At 38.9% G+C, this 17,680-nt stretch overlaps 1 protein-coding gene across 2 annotated transcripts in view; it reads left to right on the top strand.

Annotated features, from left to right (window-relative positions):
- Reps (RALBP1 associated Eps domain containing) overlaps positions 1-17,680 on the top strand; it is a 63,578-nt gene that overhangs the window by 27,843 nt on the left and 18,055 nt on the right. For both annotated transcript variants that reach the window (XM_068354711.1, XM_068354710.1), the window contains one exon: positions 10,787-11,051. In XM_068354711.1, the coding sequence (XP_068210812.1) occupies positions 10,787-11,051 (265 nt within the window). The remainder of the gene's footprint in view (positions 1-10,786; positions 11,052-17,680) is intronic.

The raw sequence follows: 17,680 nt of genomic DNA, 5'->3' as shown, positions 1-17,680 counted from the left end.
CAAGAGAATGAGACCAACCTGATCTCTCTATGACAAAAATTAAGGCTGTTAGAGCAATTTAAAAAAAATGTGCTGGGAAAAAAATAACCCCTTGGGGGTTAAGGGTTGGAAATTTCCAAATAGCCTGGGTGTAAAAGGGTTAAGAGAGTCAAAGCATAAGGCTACGATCCACACATTCAATAATTAATTAGTACAATAAGCTTTAATTGTATTAAAAAAAAAGGAGATCAAATGCATGAAAGGTATAGAAGAAATAAAACGGAAAGTAAAGGATGAAATGACATGTAGAATCCATTAGATTTATAAACAAAAAGCACTATGTTTTTATTACATATGTTAATTGTTATCAATAGATTTTTTAAAGCTGGAATATATAAGCAATCCAATTATTTTAATTTTGCATTTACAAATAAAAAAGATACTGATTATAACGGAGGAATTCTCCCTAATTTTTGATGGTTGAAATTCATCTGAAGTCAATGAAAAATATAAAAGTAATTTTGAAAAATATACATTAAAAAAATATACTAGATAACAACCCATTAGTAAATTGATAAATGAAACTGACAGTCTTGATCATATGTCTATTTATAATGCTAAAATTTATCAGAAGTTTTAAATAAATTACAATATTTTCAGTATTAATTTTTGCAAGTCCATTTTAAAAAATTTTCTCTTACAAAAACAATGGTATTAAATGTTTTTAATAGAAACTGGGGTGGGGGGGGGACAGAATATATGATTTAAAGTATGTGTTATGTGTGTGTATTTCATATCTTGAAGGCACAGTGCTCTCCCTTGCATGTACAGCTTACACTACTGTATGAGACATAAGACTTGGATAATTGTAACCTAGTTGGGCCCCGACTTAACTATGACTTCTATTTTTTTTTCTATTTAGGTAATTTGGATTAAGTTGCAAGTAAAGAATGCACATTTAAAGTTTGGTTTTATTTATATTTCATGGTTAGCTGCTTCTTTTTGCTTAAATTTTAAAGTACTTAGCATGTGTGTGTACGTATTGCAATATCTTTTGTATTCATTTCAATTTTGACAACTGCTTCACCGTTGGAAAATATTTGGGATGTGATCAATTCTCTTGATCTCACAGCTCGACCTCCAGAGTCCGCTAGTGAGTGCGGGACTGATTTCTTTGTTGGTAACTTACATTTGTAGCATTTTATCAACAAATTTGTTTGTTAGAAGACCTTTGACTGCCACAGGGAATTTAGTTATTGCTGGAACCGTACGTGTTTCTTGAAACAACGTGATCATTTGGTGCTCGCTAATCATGAACGATAGGTAGAATTGATCAACAAAAACGTTGAATAAGGCGAGGGTTCTGGGCCAAGAAGAATATTGGGGTCTTGATCCCAGCAAGATCTACCATAAGACTGTATCATGGATGCATGTGGCCATTTTTGGGGAGACAGATACTGTTATACGTATAACTGATATTTTTAGTCAATGTTTAATAATAGCCTATGTATCTTTTCCTGTCAAGGCCTGTCTTCCATTACTGTTATATAACTGAGTGCTGTCCTGTGTTAATTCTTATACAGCTTTGAAAATTATTGAGGAAGAGGTTGAGGTTGCTGGAATTAAATTTTTGGTACGATGCCAAACACTGATCGACCCAACAATGGCACAGGAAAACCCATATGTACCCGGAATGATTAGGGAATGCAAATCCGTGAATGTAAAAAGCACTAATTTTAAGGAACAACTGTATGAAATATTTGACGGAAAATGAGGTGTGATTCTTCTTCCCCCAAAAATTCCTAACAAAATTGACTTTCATCTCATGAGAAGTTCCTTCTTTATGCCAATTTATCCTTCAACTCTGATGTTCACTACCATTGGCTATGGTTTTATCCAAAATGGTCACTTCTACCTACTCACACTTCATATTAATGTTAATGGTACTGTACAGTATTTAATTAATATATCAGTTCTATCATCATAACAATTACTTTAACTTTGGTATACATTATTCTGGCTTTTCCTCTCCTGATCTCCCTCTATCGCTAAGAACTCGCACGACTACGTTATTTGTACTGAGAAAAGTAAGATCAAGAAGAAGAAGGGTAATGCAAATATCATATATAAGATGTATAGAAAAGTCTAATGAAAAAAAAATATTGGGAATGCAGTGGACATGTGATAAAAAACTTTTACATGACTTTGGATTGTATAACAATACTGTAACGAAATGCTTAGGGGTTGCGGCAATTTTCATCATTTAACACATTCAAGTGCAAATGCATATTCTGTATTATAGCCTCCTCCAGGGTGTTAAAACCTAACTAATTAACTAACATGCACACAAAATCTCTCTCTCTCTCTCTCTCTCTCTCTCTCTCTCTCTCTCTCTCTCTCTCTCTCTCTCATAAATTTCCCTGAAAATTTTGAGATTATGAGCAAATTCCATAAACTGTTACTTAATTCTGTGCATGTCTAACACTTAGGCTTTTCACGCCATACTCATTGCATGTGCTAATCACCAAGACACCAAATTTTAACTTTTTAAATAACTTTTAAGTTTTTTGTCTGGTAGATTAACTTGTTTCCCAATACAGTATCTCCATAGGAAACCCTTATTTATAATAAAAAAAATGTAATGTTCAATGAAATATCGCAAATATTTGAAATTAATATCACTTAGCTCTACAATAGGTGTACAACAGTCTAACTAAACTTGACAACAATGCTTTGGTGGCCACGCCAAGCAGAGGTTTAATAATGACAGCAGTTTCTTGCAACATACAGGACTTTACTTTTATTAAATAGGATTGTATTAACATTAATACTACTAGATTTGGTCTAGATTTCTCAGTTAAAGAAAAACAGGGTTGTTAAATTAAAGATGAATTTAAAAATTTTATGACGTTCTCGAATCGTTTGGGATATACTAATCTAAATCTCGAAGGAAAAACCGCAAGGTTGAAGAACCATCATAAGTTAATTTTTCTTATTTTCCAATAAAAACATTATTTATGAGTCTCCGCTGATGTTCATATTGCTTCTCTCTTGAAGCTTGACTGTATCAAAGTTTACTCCAAAAAGACTAAAAGGTTTGTGGTTTTCTTTCTTTTCAATAGGCTTAGACCTTTAGTATAGTATTGAGGCAATCTAGCTAGATGGAGAGGGGCTGGGATACTGATCACGTGTATATATATATACAGTACATATATATGGCCAGTCTTTAGGACATTGTCCTGTTCCGTGCCCCTGCCATTTATGAGCGACCTATAATGGCAATAACCATGGCATGGGTAGCCCAAACCATCTTCAGTCTTTTTGTCCCTGTGTTGTACTCGACTTAACGCTGTTAAAATCTCTAAATAAAAGTGTTATTTTGGTTATCGGTGATTGTAAGGATTATCCTTTCCCGGATCTGTTAGTATGTACTGTGTAGGTTGTTCAGTGAAAATTTTCTTGGTGTTCATGTTTTGCATTATCTTTGTCTTGTACCATAGGCCATATTGTGGTTTATATAGCAGTTGTGAAGAATCCCAAAGGATTACCGTTCCCCTAGGGACCATTTGATTGATGGATTTAGAGAACTCTAAATCATTCAATCAATTTAAAAGTTCCAAACATAAAAGAAAACTAACTTTTAACTAAAAGGTAAATCCCGAGACGTCACTCCACGCGTTTAGGAGTCTAGTTTTGATTGTGATGAGCTTTATAAGCTCTTGTCATCTTTAGCTTTATTTGTGCATTCTCAGAAGGCATGTGTGGACAAATGCAGAAGCAAAGCCTATTACCTCTAGTTTTGCCTAGTGATTTTAGATGGCCACTTAGTAAGAGGGTTCTGATGGTACACAGTGCATGACAATTGAGATCCCCTCTCAGACCCATGAATTCCATCTGCTGCAAAAACCCTCTAAAATTTAGTCCACTCTATTAGACTACTAGGTCTCGAGGCAGAAGACCGAGCTGGTAGAGTGTATCCGAATATCCCTCAGCACGCTGAAGTAAGCCTTCATAAGATCCACTATTTTCATATACGAAGAGTATGGCATATCATATAATTTCCATGAGGCAAAGTAACGGAACGGTTGCATAGTCTTGGGTAGTGCCATAGCCTCTGTATCATGGTCTTCCACTGTCTTGGGTCAGAGTTCTCTTGCTTGAGGGTACATTTGGCCACACTATTCAAACTTATTTCTCTTCCTCTTGTATTGTTAAAGTTTTTATTGTTTATATAGGAGATATTTATTTCAATGTTACTTTTCTTGAAATATTTAATTTTTCATTGTTTCCTTTCCTTACTGGGGTATTTTCTCTGAGGCCCTGGGCTTATAGCATTCTGCTCTTCCAACTAGGGTTGTAGCTTAGCAATTAATAATAATAATAAAAACAGTATTTCAGATACTAAAACTTTCAGGTTGTTAAACTCATCCATTTGATGAAGTACTGGAGGTGATCATGATCAATCTCTTTATAGCTTTATTATTACTGTAAATAAATATCATATAATTCCTGTAGAACAGGAAAGATCATTTAAAATATTTTTTTTAAAGCATCAAAGATGTATATGTGAATCACAATTTGATGGAAGTTAGCTGATATCACACTTAACTTCATAGAAGCTGATAGTAATAGGGAGATGCGAGGAGGTATATTAAGACGACACAACAGCATTAGCTTAACTCTGTAAACAGGGGGAATCAGGTCACTATCCCTATATTGGATAGCAAAAGCACTATTAACTTTGACAAAGTTGAGGGAAATATTCCTTTCTCTGCACTTTTATCCCTGGAAAATCGAACATCTTAGCAGATCAGTTAAACAGTGGGATAATTGGATTCTCACAAACGGATGGTTTCTACATCCGTCTGTGGCTAAAGATTTTGAATATGTGGAGACTACCAAATGAGGACACGAAGTCCATGTCAGCTGGAATGTGGCAAACACTTCTGATAACCATGACTCCTTTAAAAAAAATTTTCCGATAGGACTCCTAGAGACGAGAGTTTTCCAATACCATCTCGGTCTGAATTGGGACAGAAGATTCGATCCATACACAATCTTTATTCCAGTGGTGAAGAGCAAACGTCAACGGCTGAGTTGGTGGTGGACGTTCGTCTGTGGTCATCCCAGATTGTTTCCTTGGAAAGAAGGATCCCAGGCCTATCTCTGTTCAAGTATTTTTCACAGGAAGGAGGAGTATCAGCTTTAGATTTTATCCATCTGTCGGGGAAATAGATTATGCAAGAAATAACTTCATATCAATTGCCTTGAATTTCTAGCAATGCTCAAGGTCCTTTGGAATCAGGAACCAATTGTAATCGTGGCAGTGTTTTCAGACAATACGACAGTGCTGTACTGTAGTAGCTTATATCCAGAAACAGGGGAGATCAAGGTCAGAATCCATAGACCTGATAGAAGAGATGCTACCCACACCATGGTTATTGATATTAGTTGCTAGATTGTCTTAATAGCACACTAGAGGCATAAGCCTACTGAAAAAAAAAATGTATACAGTATATATATTTTTTGTCGGGGTAATCGGCTATATAAGCAAGCTTTGAGAGAGAGAATATGAACATCAGGCGAGTATAGAAACAAATTTTATTATTGAACTTAATTTTTTTTTTCTATTTCTAAGCTACAATCTTAACCCTTTTACCCCCAAAGGACGTACTGGTACGTTTCACAAAAGCCATCCCTTTACCACCATGGACGTACCGGTACGTCCTTGCAAAAAAATGCTATAAAAATTTGTTTTTTCATATTTTTGATGATTTTTTGAGAAAATTCAGGCATTTTCCAAGAGAATGAGACCAACCTGACCTCTCTATGACAAAAATTAAGGCTGTTTGAGCAATTTAGAAAAATTATATTGCAAAATGTGCTTGAAAAAGAAAATGCCTGAGGGTTAAGGGTTGGAAAGTTCCAAATAGGTTGGGGGTAAAAAAAAAATTGTCGGGGTAAACGGCTATATAAGCAAGCTTTGAGAGAGTCAATATGAGCATCAGGCGAGTATAGAAACAAATTTTATTATTATTGAACTTAATTTTTTTTTCAATTTCTAAGCTACAATCTTAAGATTTGTGTTTTATTCTTCCACTTGATCTTAATTTTGTAATTTTATGATTAATTGCGATTTTATGGTAAATGTTAGTTAATTGCGTGTAAATATGTGAATCTAGTACTTCTATGAAAAATAAATTTTATACTGGTAATAATAGACAACATAAAAATAAAAAAAATGACTTATCATAACACCTTTCAATGATATCTGTTATGCATTTTTGCTATGTTCAGTTACCGCTGGCTCGGTCAACTAGTTTAATTCCCTTTCTGTCTTTCTCATTTATGTACACTTCTGCTTATGACACTGTACTGTGTTTTAAAACAAGAAAATATGTTAAGGTTAATAAAGCAAATAAAGTCCTATTAAACATATGTTGATCTGATCTTAATAAACAATACTCTTAAAGCAATTTTAACCCCAAATAAAAAGCGAATAAAGCCACATAGTATTTGAACGCATAAAATTACTTCCAGTATATTATTTCCAACGTATTAACCCTTTTACCCCTAAAGGACGTACTAGTACGTTTCACAAAACTCATCCCTTTACCCCCATGGATGTACCGGTACGTCCTTGCAAAAAAAGGCTATTTATATTATTTTTTGCATATTTTTGATAATTTTTTTTGAGAAACTTCAGGCATTTTCCAAGAGAATGAGACCAACCTGACCTCTCTATGACTAAAGTTAAGGCTGTCAGAGCAATTTAAAAAAAATATACTGCAAAATGTGCTTGAACAAAAAAAATAACCCCTGGAGGTTAAGGGTTGTAAAGTTCCAAATAGCCTGGGGGTAAAAGGGTTAAAAAAGAGTAATCAGAAATTTCAGACCTCTGTAAATGAAGATTGTCAAGTCTTTCGTATAATAAAAATCCTGGATCCAGACTACCGCCAAAATGTAATCATTTGTAAGTTAGCCCATTTCTGGCATATGAAATAGAGTTCATCCTTAACTTTTTGAGTTAGGTTGGAAAGGGAAAAAAAAAATTAAATAAACAAACAGAGGTGAAAACACAACCTCCGTGGCAGAGGTAATAATCAGTATTCTTAAAGCAAATTTTGACTCTTACTTCCCCTTCAAATTAGATAGCCCTGTGACAGATGAGAAAATGTTCACTCAGTCTAGTTAAACTACTGTATCGGATAAGTCTATAGCATAAAAAAGGGATTTTGATGAAGGAAAAATCTATTTCTGGACGAGGAACCTGTGTCGCCCAGTGAAATGCTCCTTAAAGCACCATTTCAAAGGTATAAATACTGCTAAATATACCAGAGAAAAAAGTTGCATGGATTGCCAGGAATATACCCAGCTCACTTAACCCTAAAGGGTGTCGGTATTAAAACTGGGGCGAGTGATGCCACTACCAGAGGTCCCTTTCCAATTAGATTTATCCCTCCTCAAAAACCCCCGTTACTACAAGGTGTCATTCACTACAGCTACTGCCCCCACCACCACCACCACCACCATCTATCCTCCTCCCATCATTCCTTGTTAGCACCCGTGAATGTTCGGACGTGTTTTTCGTAGCTCTGTGTTATTTTGTGTTTTTGAAAATGTCAGGCGTTTTGGAAATCCCTGCTCCCAAATTGAGTATTATATTTGTCTGTTTGGGATTTCTAGGTAGCAACACATGTTCATTCAATAACCTTGTTGGGTTTTTTCTCAGTCGCTTTGTACTCTTACTTCCCTTTCAAATTAGATAGCCCTGTGAGAGATGAGAAAATATTCACTGTCTAGTTAAACTACTTTATCTAATAAGTCTATAGCATAAAAAATAGTCTTATTTGTTTGTTAATTCTTAAATGCTCAATCAAGCTCTTGTAGTTCCTTGTATGCATTATATAAAGTCCCTTAGGCACCTAGCTGCACCATTTTTCAGTGCTTTATTTTACCTCTGTTTCCACGCCCTTCTTCCATATTTACAACCTCTTTTATGTAAGTGCTAATTGGCTTCTACCCAAGCGCTGTGCCATATTCTAATCAATCAATTTGTGGAATTTATTTCAATTGCGCCTTAACGCTAATGATTAAATTGCAAATCATTTGATTTTTTTAGTCATATTAAGATATGAATAAATTAATGTTATAAACTCTAGTGGTTTGGTGTTGTTATTTTGGTATCAGATTTACACTAAACCTTTGCAGATATGGCAGCATTTTGTTTAGATCACCCTACATTTAGATTATAAGAATTCTTCTTAATAAAATATCAGTGGAAATTTTGGGTACGAAAAAGTGTTGAAGTAACTTAATATAAGGTTCTGTTATATGATTGAAATAGTAAGTACTGGCGGTAGACTTACATAAAAACATTGTTATTTACATTAAGTAAAAGTAGAAATTGTGTAATTTTTTAGATACATATAAATACCCTGTACAATATAAACTAAATAGGATATGACACAAGTGAAAGGTTAGTCTTTTCACCAGCTCAGCCATATAAGATAACCCTTTTACCCCCAAAGGATGCACTGGTACGTTTTACAAAAGCCATCCCTTTACCCCCATGGACGTACCGGTACGTCCTTGCAAAAAAATGCTATAAAAATTTTTTTTTTTCCATATTTTTGATAATTTTTTTTTTTAGAAAATTCAGGCATTTTCCAAGAGAATGAGACCAACCTGACCTCTCTATGACAAAAATTAAGACTGTTAGAGCAATTTAAAAAAAATATACTGCAAAATGTGCTGGGAAAAAAATAACCCCCTGGGGGTTAAGGGTTGGAAATTTCCAAATAGCCTGGGGGTAAAAGGGATAAAATTACCCCTGAAACAGTGTAATACTGATTAAAAAGTACAGCATTAAAAAATTACTTTAATTTTTTTCCAAAATTGCCATTTATAGTAAAATTCAAGTTTATTTTTAGTTTTTTAATGTAAACAAATAGCACCATCGTGTTGACACCACACACTAAGAGGCAATTCTAAACTGGGATTATCATGCATTCAGGGCCATTCTGAACAGGTGTTGTTGTTAAAGAGAACAGTTTTTTTTTAATTATTTGTTAACAATATAATCTATTGTAGATATGACGTATTGTTTTTGACATACTTGTACTCGGCTATGTTAAATGTGATAATTGTGTGCCACTTACACAGCTTTGATAATGTGAAAATTTATCAAAAAAAACTGTAGTGTTTGTTTGCAATCATGTAATGGTTGGTTGTTTGACTTGAATTTTTTATAGTCTTCCATCAGTCGTATGTTTAATCAGTTGCTGAATTAACGGTTATTTCATAGCCAAGTATACACTACGTAAGTTTGTCGCTATGTACAATTTCCTTACGCTACGACTCATAGTATTTGGCTTAGGCTTTTGCATAGATATTTGCTAGGCTTTAAGTTTTTTTTTCAATAAAAATCAGTATCTATTAGCCTAACATACATTCAGAAAATCTGGTAAGGCTGTTTTGCCCTAATGCGCTAGATCGTCATGGATATACTGTGTTTAAAAACGAAATGGGCAATTATTATTTACCTTGTTCTTGGCTTGTCTTTTGAAATGCTACAGCAGGTACATTGCTTTTTACGCTACCATTCTTCTTCATTTACTCTAAATTCAAGAGATGGACAAGGTGTTGTGAATACTTTTGGTTGGTTAAAATCAAGCGTTTAAATACAGTTTAAACTATAACCTGGTCTTAAGTCCACTAGTCCAAAGACCAGATCTGCATGCATCAATAATTTCCTTGATAGTTACCTATCTGATGCTAGGGTGGTTCTTCATCCCTATGTCTTTTCTTGTTCTCTTATCATTTCGGCTCTACTTTTTCATTGGTATTTCCTGTTACAATATTGGAAAGATAATTTACATGCTTTAGTTTGGGAAGTCTAGTGAAATATTAACCCAGTTACTATTGTGTATGAAGCTACCGACATGTACGTTTTCTCCATTGCATGGTAGGCAGTATTTGTTTCAACTGGGTTAGGAAACAAAAAAGATGAAAATCATTGAATAATCTAAATGTTTTAGGATGATACAATTTTAATATAAAATACTAGTAGAGACATTTGAAACTGCTTTTTACTCTTTTGGGATGGTGCTCAGATTAGAAATTTCAAAAATTTAGTTGTATTTAATATTCTGGATCATTGCTATTGCAGTGTTGGCGTTTGTATCTCTGAAATTCCTCTAATACATCCCTCCATTTATTGGTAGCTATACTGAGGTATTATATAAAGAACAAAGTGCTTAGGTTGAGAACTCATTAGTATCTGTTTTGAAGATTATTTTTGTATTATTTGAAAGCATTGTACACTTTAGTATGAGGAATAAGTTGTTCTTCAGATGTGAAACCCTTTTCCAGAACTCCCTTATTTAGAAGTATTGTATCCTTAAGTGAACTGTAAATGTTTAGTCATCAAAGTTATAAGTAACAGTATTTCTACTTAAAATATTTGAAAATCTGTACTTAAAATATTTGAAAATCTGCCCAATTCAATACCCCTCTCCTTTTTTGTTTTAATTCCATGCTATGCGGTTTAAAACTGCTAGCTATATGCTATTTACAAAATATTAAAGGCAATATGTTTTATGAATTAATGCATTTACAGTATAAGAAGCCCTGCACAAGAATTCCCTTAATCATTATGCTGTACAATAGTATGCCATTGTTAGGTGATTAGAACATCCTCAGATTGATTTTTTTAACCACTGCAAGAATCCATTTTCTAGAAGTTGAGTGCATTCTGTATTTTGTTTACATTCACTTTTAATGACCTTCTGCATTTCTTATTCAGGATCCAAAGATTCTCCATCCCAAAGCACTTCGCCTGACACCAGAATCCAAGAGGCTAGATGTCCCCGACAATGAGGGTCCAACATCGTTTAGCCCAGACAACACTGGAACACCCAACAACCTTTCTGCCATGGCTGCAACTTCAAATGATCTTCCACCAACTACAGCTTCTACAACCTCACCACCCTTACAGCCCAGTCCTAAAAAGACGCCCGAAAGTCAAGACATCAAATCTATACAACGACCTTTGCCTAGAAAACCAGCGGGTAAGAAATAGAATTACAGCTTATATGGAAATTTAATTGTTAGCTATATCTGCTTTATACTTTTTTGTAAAAATATGAAATTTGACCCTAAATACCTACACCAATGAAGTTGGAATTAGGTTATGTTTTTGCCCCTGTTTGTGTGTGTGTGTGTTTGTTTTTTGTTTGTGAACAGCTTCCTGGCTACAATTTTAATGGTAGAGTAATGAAACTAATATAGATTAACTTATGTAAAAAAGTGGAAATGGTTAAATTTTGGAAGGTCAAGGTCACAGTCAATGAAAATGTCCAATTTACATAATCAGCCATAAATTTGGACATATTTGTCACAGAGACTTCAAACTTGTTTCATATTTTAGAGTGTGAAAATCCACACCATTTAATACATGTTAAGGTCAAAGGTCAAGGTCAAGAAATAAGCTGCTGCAATGGAGGTCTGTCTTCTAGAGTGCTTCTCTAGTTGGTTCTGTGTTATAGTACTTTTTAATAAGTCATTTAGAATGATACAGCTGGTATTACCACCATATAAACATACCTTTTGGTTATGCATGGTTTTGTATCTACCTATATTGTACCTAAGTGAATACTGTCCATCATTTTAATCCTCGGAGAATGTTAAGGGGATTACTGATATGATTTGAGCTAAGCCTGTTGCAATTCACTTAATTGAGTCATTGCTAATTGCAAAGTGCAATATTTTTGCTCTGAAATTATGATCATCACTTTTTATGTTTTGGCCTATCCTCATAAATGTTTTTTACAATGGCTTTTCCCCTTATTTGGTTATAATTTTTTGTATCATTCCATTTCAAGTGTTTATTGTTATGTTTTTCATGATTTTAATGAGTGAACAAGATGCATACAATTTATATTCCCGTCAACAAGGTTGAAAGGACTTTATGTTTTCACTGCTGTTTTTAATGAATCCATCCAAGTGTTTTGTGTATACTGTATTGCATAAATTTTTTTTCTTACATTAATCTATTAGGTCTTTCAGAACATTCTTGAAACAGAAGAGGAAATCTAGGCTACAGTTGCATACCTTCTCTCATTATTAGTTCTTACTAAGTACCAATTTCGTCACATTTTACTTTATTGTTAGATACTGCAACTGATGTACAGTAAATTTCATATTTAATTTTATTTTGGCTTCCTTCTATTATTGTGTTAGCCATTTGAGAAAAGGCTGACATATCAGGACAGTCCATAATTTGCTAAAAGATCCTGTTTCCTATAACTTTTTTTTTTTTTCATGATCTAATTTTAAAAGGTTTTTTTAAATATTTAACTTAGCCGGTGAATATATAATAGCTGCAACTCTGTTGCTCGACAGACACATACATAAAAAACTCGCGAGCGATCGCTATGCAGGTTGCGGGTGTGCCCACCAGCGCCAACTGTCGGCCAGATACCACTCTCGGATGTAAACAAAACCTTCAATTTCTTCTCTGTCGACGTGTCGACAAGACGTACTTTTACTCGCTGTAGAACCTGGAGTTTTTCCCATCATATTTGGTGAAGTACTTTAATTTGGTTTGAGCTTTCGCAGTACAGGTGTTTTTCTTCAAATAAATCCTTGAACTCTTTTTTTGAATCGGATTAATTGTTGATGACTTAGATCGTTTTTTGGAATTTTCCCTTGACTAATTCAAAATGGCTGACCCTTCTCAAGTTCCCAAGTTTCAAAAGTGTAATGCTAGGGACTGTAATAGGCGTCTTCCAAAGGCTTCTCTCGACCCTCACACTGTTTGTTCCAATTGTCGGGGTAAAACCTGTCAATTGGGAGATCGGTGTGAGGAATGCGTGGGCCTTTCGGAATTCGATTGGATCGAATTTGATAAATATACACGCAGACTAGAGAGAGATAGGGTAAGGAGAAGTTCTTCTAGGTCTGTAGATTTTTCCTCTCCACATGCCCCTGAACCTAATCCTTCCCCTGTAGTGGTTGTTCCTAACCCCCCTCCTAGCACTCAGGAACCGTCTATGCAAGACATGATGCGTGCTATTCATGCCTTGGGGGAGAGAGTTGAGGCTTTAGCAAGTGACCGGAATCAACTCATGGCGGACGTGAAGGAACTCAAGTGCCAAAGTGCCACGGCGGAAAGTGTCAAAGTGCCTAGTGTTACGCAAAGTGTTGTGAACAGTGTTGCGACCGAGGGTTCGTCTGTTCGTGCCTGTCGTCCACCTAGTCCGGGACCTCTTGCAAGCTCCCAAGCCCAGGGGAGAAGCAATGTCGTACGACTTATGGGTTCGAGAGGCCTTGATCAGCGAACAGACGTTCCCTCTTTGGTATCAGGCGTATCTCGTCAAGATCGCCCCTACCATAAGACGAGAGAGCCCATTTTTACCTCGTCGTCCGAAGGTGTTTCACGTAAGAAACCTTGGACCAAGGTCTCTAGATCTTTAAAACGTAAGCCGGTCCCTTCAGGACAAGTCCAACGTCCCGGATGTAGCCACTGGGACAGTTCGGACCCGTTGCCGTCATCTGATGACTGCTCGCCGCCTAAGAGAGGCAAAGTTGTGCCGTCTCATTCGCTAACCCCGTCTGTTACCGCACCTGCTTCCGTAGACCCTAAATGGGTGTTACTGCAAGACATGCAGTCTAAGCTTGCATCCTTGATGGAGGACTACAACGCTGAGAAGGTTTCCGTTGAACCTACTGGCCATCAGCCATCCAAGCGTTCTGTTGTGCGTCCTGTTGACGTGGATGTAGCTTTCTCGCGTCAACGAGTTGGGGTTGTACCTCCACCGATGCGACCCAGTGTGGATTTCCAGCCGCACGTTGACGTTAGGCAACGCACTGCTGCGAATGGTGACGTTCAGGACGTTCACCAACCATCAGAGTTGACTTGTTTTGACGCGGTGCGTCAACCTCCGCAACCCGGTATGGTGTTGACTGCACAACCCAGACGGTCTAAACAGTCTCGGGTGGACGCTGTGCGTCCTCGCGCACCTGTTGTTGTTGACAGTTCCCAGACTGTTCAGCAGTTCCAGGACGCTGCGTCCTGCTCCGTCACGTATGCACCAGTGCGACCGGACTCTGCGAGTCAAACGTTGCCTACACCTTTGCCGTTTTCTCATCAGTTATTGGATGAGGAACTGTCAGATGAGGACGTTGCTGAACCACAGCCTGAGGATCAGCCTTCAGAATTAGATGAGCCTAAAGCAGTTCAACCATCCTTGGACTTTAGAAAAGTCATGGTTGTTTTTAAAGAGTTGTTCCCTGATCACTTTATTTCTGTGGCTCCTCGTTCGCCGCCGTCCGAGTTTGTCTTAGGCGTTCCTGCTACCATGCCTGCCTTTACGAAACTCGTTCTCTCTCGCTCATCCAAGAGAGCTTTACGGCTGTTAGGCGATTGGTTAGAGACCAAGAGGAGTTTAGGGAAGACAGCATTTGCCTTCCCCCCATCTAAACTCTCGTCTAGATCGAGCGTCTGGTATGCCACGGGAGAAGTTCTCGGCTTAGGAGTTCCTGCCTCTGCCCAGGGCGACTTCTCAAGTCTTGTAGACTCTCCCCGCCGCCTTGCCATGAGACGCTCGAAGATTAGTTGGTCACCCTCGGACCTGGACCACCTTCTTAAAGGCATATTTAGGGCGTTTGAAGTTTTTAACTTCCTGGACTGGTGTTTGGGAGCCCTGAGTAGGAAAATCTCATCTGCCGATAGGGATGTTTCCTTACTCATTATGTCCTGCATGGACAAGGCCGTCCGCGATGGGTCCAACGAGCTTGCCGCTTCATTCACGTCCGGAGTCCTTAAGAAACGAGAGTCTCTGTGCTCTTTTCTGTCAGCAGGAGTGACGCCATGCCAAAGATCTGAGCTACTCTTTGCGCCCTTGTCTAAGTGCTTGTTTCCTGAAGTCTTGGTTAAGGAAATTGCCTTGTCTTTAGTGCAGAAGGACACCCACGATTTAGTTGCGTCCTCGGCTCGCAAAGCTCCCCCTTTGCCTGCCTTGTCTGCTAGACCTAGGATAGACACTCCAGCATCCAGGTTTATCCCACCCTTTCGTGGCAGAGCCTCCAGCAGGGGAGGTGCTCGTGCCGAAGGGAAGAGAGGAAAGAGGAAAGGATCCAAATCCTCTAAGGGCAGAGTCTGACTGCCCGCAACTTCAGACAGCAGTAGGTGCCAGACTCAAGAACTTCTGGCAAGCCTGGGAGAAGAGAGGCGCAGATCAACAATCTGTGAGGTTGCTCAGAGAGGGGTACAAAATCCCTTTTGTACGCAGACCTCCTCTAGCGACGTCCCCCATCGATCTCTCTCCCAGGTACCGAGAGGAAGAAAAGAGACAAGCCCTGAAACTGGAAGTGTCTCTTTTGCTAGAGAAGGGAGCGGTGGTCAAAGTCTCGGACCTTCAATCACCGGGGTTTTACAACCGTCTCTTCCTAGTATCAAAGAAGACAGGAGGTTGGAGACCGGTGCTAGACGTCAGTGCTCTGAATGTCTTTGTCACAAAGACGAAGTTTACCATGGAGACCACAAAGTCAGTCCTAGCAGCGGTCAGAAAGGGAGACTGGATGGTCTCTCTAGACCTAAGGGACGCTTACTTCCACATCCCCATTCACTCAGACTCCCAACCTTTTCTGAGATTCGTCTTCGACGATGTGGTGTACCAGTTTCGGGCCCTGTGCTTTGGCCTAAGCACAGCTCCTCTCGTGTTTACGAGGCTTATGAGGAATGTGGCAAAATTCCTCCATTTATCGGACATCCGAGCCTCCCTTTATTTGGACGACTGGCTTCTCAGAGCCTCTTCCAGTCATCGCTGTCTGAAGGATCTCAATTGGACTCTAGATCTGACCAAGGAATTGGGACTCCTAGTCAACTTGGAAAAGTCACAGCTGGTTCCATCCCAAACTATTCTGTATTTAGGGATGGAGATTCACAGTCAAGTTTTTGGGCTTTTCCGTCGTCCCCCAGAATAGATCAAGCCCTGCTCGTCATCCAGAAGATGTTGAAGAAAGAACGCTGCTCAGTCAGGCTTTGGATGAGTCTGGTAGGAACGCTGTCATCCCTGGAGCAATTTGTCTCGCTAGGAAGGCTACACCTCCGACCTCTACAATTCCATCTGGCTTTTCACTGGAAAAAGGACAAGACGCTAGAGGCGGTCTCGATCCCGATTTCCGAAAAGATAAAGACTTGTCTGACTTGGTGGAAAGACAATATCAGCCTACGAGAAGGTCTTCCCCTGGCAGTTCAGAAACCCAACCACGTTCTCTTCTCGGACGCATCGGACTTGGGCTGGGGCGCGACGCTGGACGGTCGGGAATGCTCAGGTCTGTGGAACTCGAGTCAGAGGAGCATGCATATCAACAGCAAGGAGCTTTTGGCGGTTCATCTGGCCTTGATAAGCTTCGAGAATCTCCTTCGAGGCAAGGTGGTGGAGGTCAACTCGGACAACACCACGGCCTTGGCGTACATTTCCAAACAGGGAGGTACCCACTCATTGACTCTGTACGAGATCGCAAGGGACCTGCTCATCTGGTCAAAAGATCGAGGCATCTCCCTAGTAACGAGGTTCATCCAGGGCGACTTGAACGTCCTAGCGGATTGTCTCAGTCGGAAAGGTCAAGTAATTCCAACCGAATGGACCCTCCACAAGGATGTGTGCAAGAGACTTTGGGCGGCTTGGGGTCAACCCACCATAGATCTCTTTGCAACCTCGCTGACCAAGAGGCTTCCAATCTATTGCTCTCCAGTCCCAGACCCAGCAGCAATACATATAGATGCCTTCCTCTTAGATTGGTCACACCTAGATCTTTACGCATTCCCACCATTCAAGATTGTCAACAAGGTACTGCAGAAATTCGCCTCTCACGAAGGGACAAGGTTGACGTTAGTTGCTCCCCTCTGGCCCGCGAGAGAATGGTTCACCGAGGTACTTCGATGGCTGGTAGACGTTCCCAGAAGTCTTCCTCTAAGAGTAGACCTTTTACGTCAGCCACACGTAAAGAAGGTACACCAAAGCCTCCACGCTCTTCGTCTGACTGCCTTCAGACTATCGAAAGACTCTCGAGAGCTAGAGGCTTTTCGAAGGAGGCAGCCAGAGCGATTGCTAGAGCGAGGAGAGCGTCTACCATTAGAGTTTACCAATCGAAGTGGGAAGTCTTCCGAGACTGGTGCAAGTCAGTTTCCGTATCCTCGTCCAGTACCTCTGTAGCCCAAATAGCTGATTTTCTCTTATACATGAGAAAAGTTCGCTCCCTTTCAGCTCCTACGATCAAGGGCTACAGAAGCATGTTGGCCTCGGTCTTCCGGCATAGAGGCTTAGATCTTTCCAACAATAAAGATCTGCAAGACCTCCTTAAGTCTTTTGAGACCTCTAAGGAACGTCGTTTGGCTACACCTGGGTGGAATTTAGACGTGGTCCTAAGATTCCTCATGTCAGACAGGTTTGAGCCTTTACATTCAGCCTCCCTGAAAGATCTCACTCTTAAGACTCTTTTCCTGGTATGCTTGGCCTCGGCTAAAAGAGTCAGTGAGCTTCATGCCTTCAGCAAGAACATCGGGTTTTCGTCAGAAAAAGCTACTTGTTCTCTGCAGCTTGGTTTCCTAGCCAAGAATGAGCTACCTTCTCGTCCTTGGCCTAAATCTTTCGATATTCCTAGCTTATCGGAGATCGTAGGCAATGAACTA

Source organism: Palaemon carinicauda, chromosome 2 (genome assembly GCF_036898095.1).
Source record: "Palaemon carinicauda isolate YSFRI2023 chromosome 2, ASM3689809v2, whole genome shotgun sequence".
Classification (NCBI taxonomy): domain Eukaryota; kingdom Metazoa; phylum Arthropoda; class Malacostraca; order Decapoda; family Palaemonidae; genus Palaemon; species Palaemon carinicauda.
The sequence above is the reverse complement of the archived record's forward strand: the minus strand, read 5'-3'. Positions and strand labels throughout refer to the sequence as shown.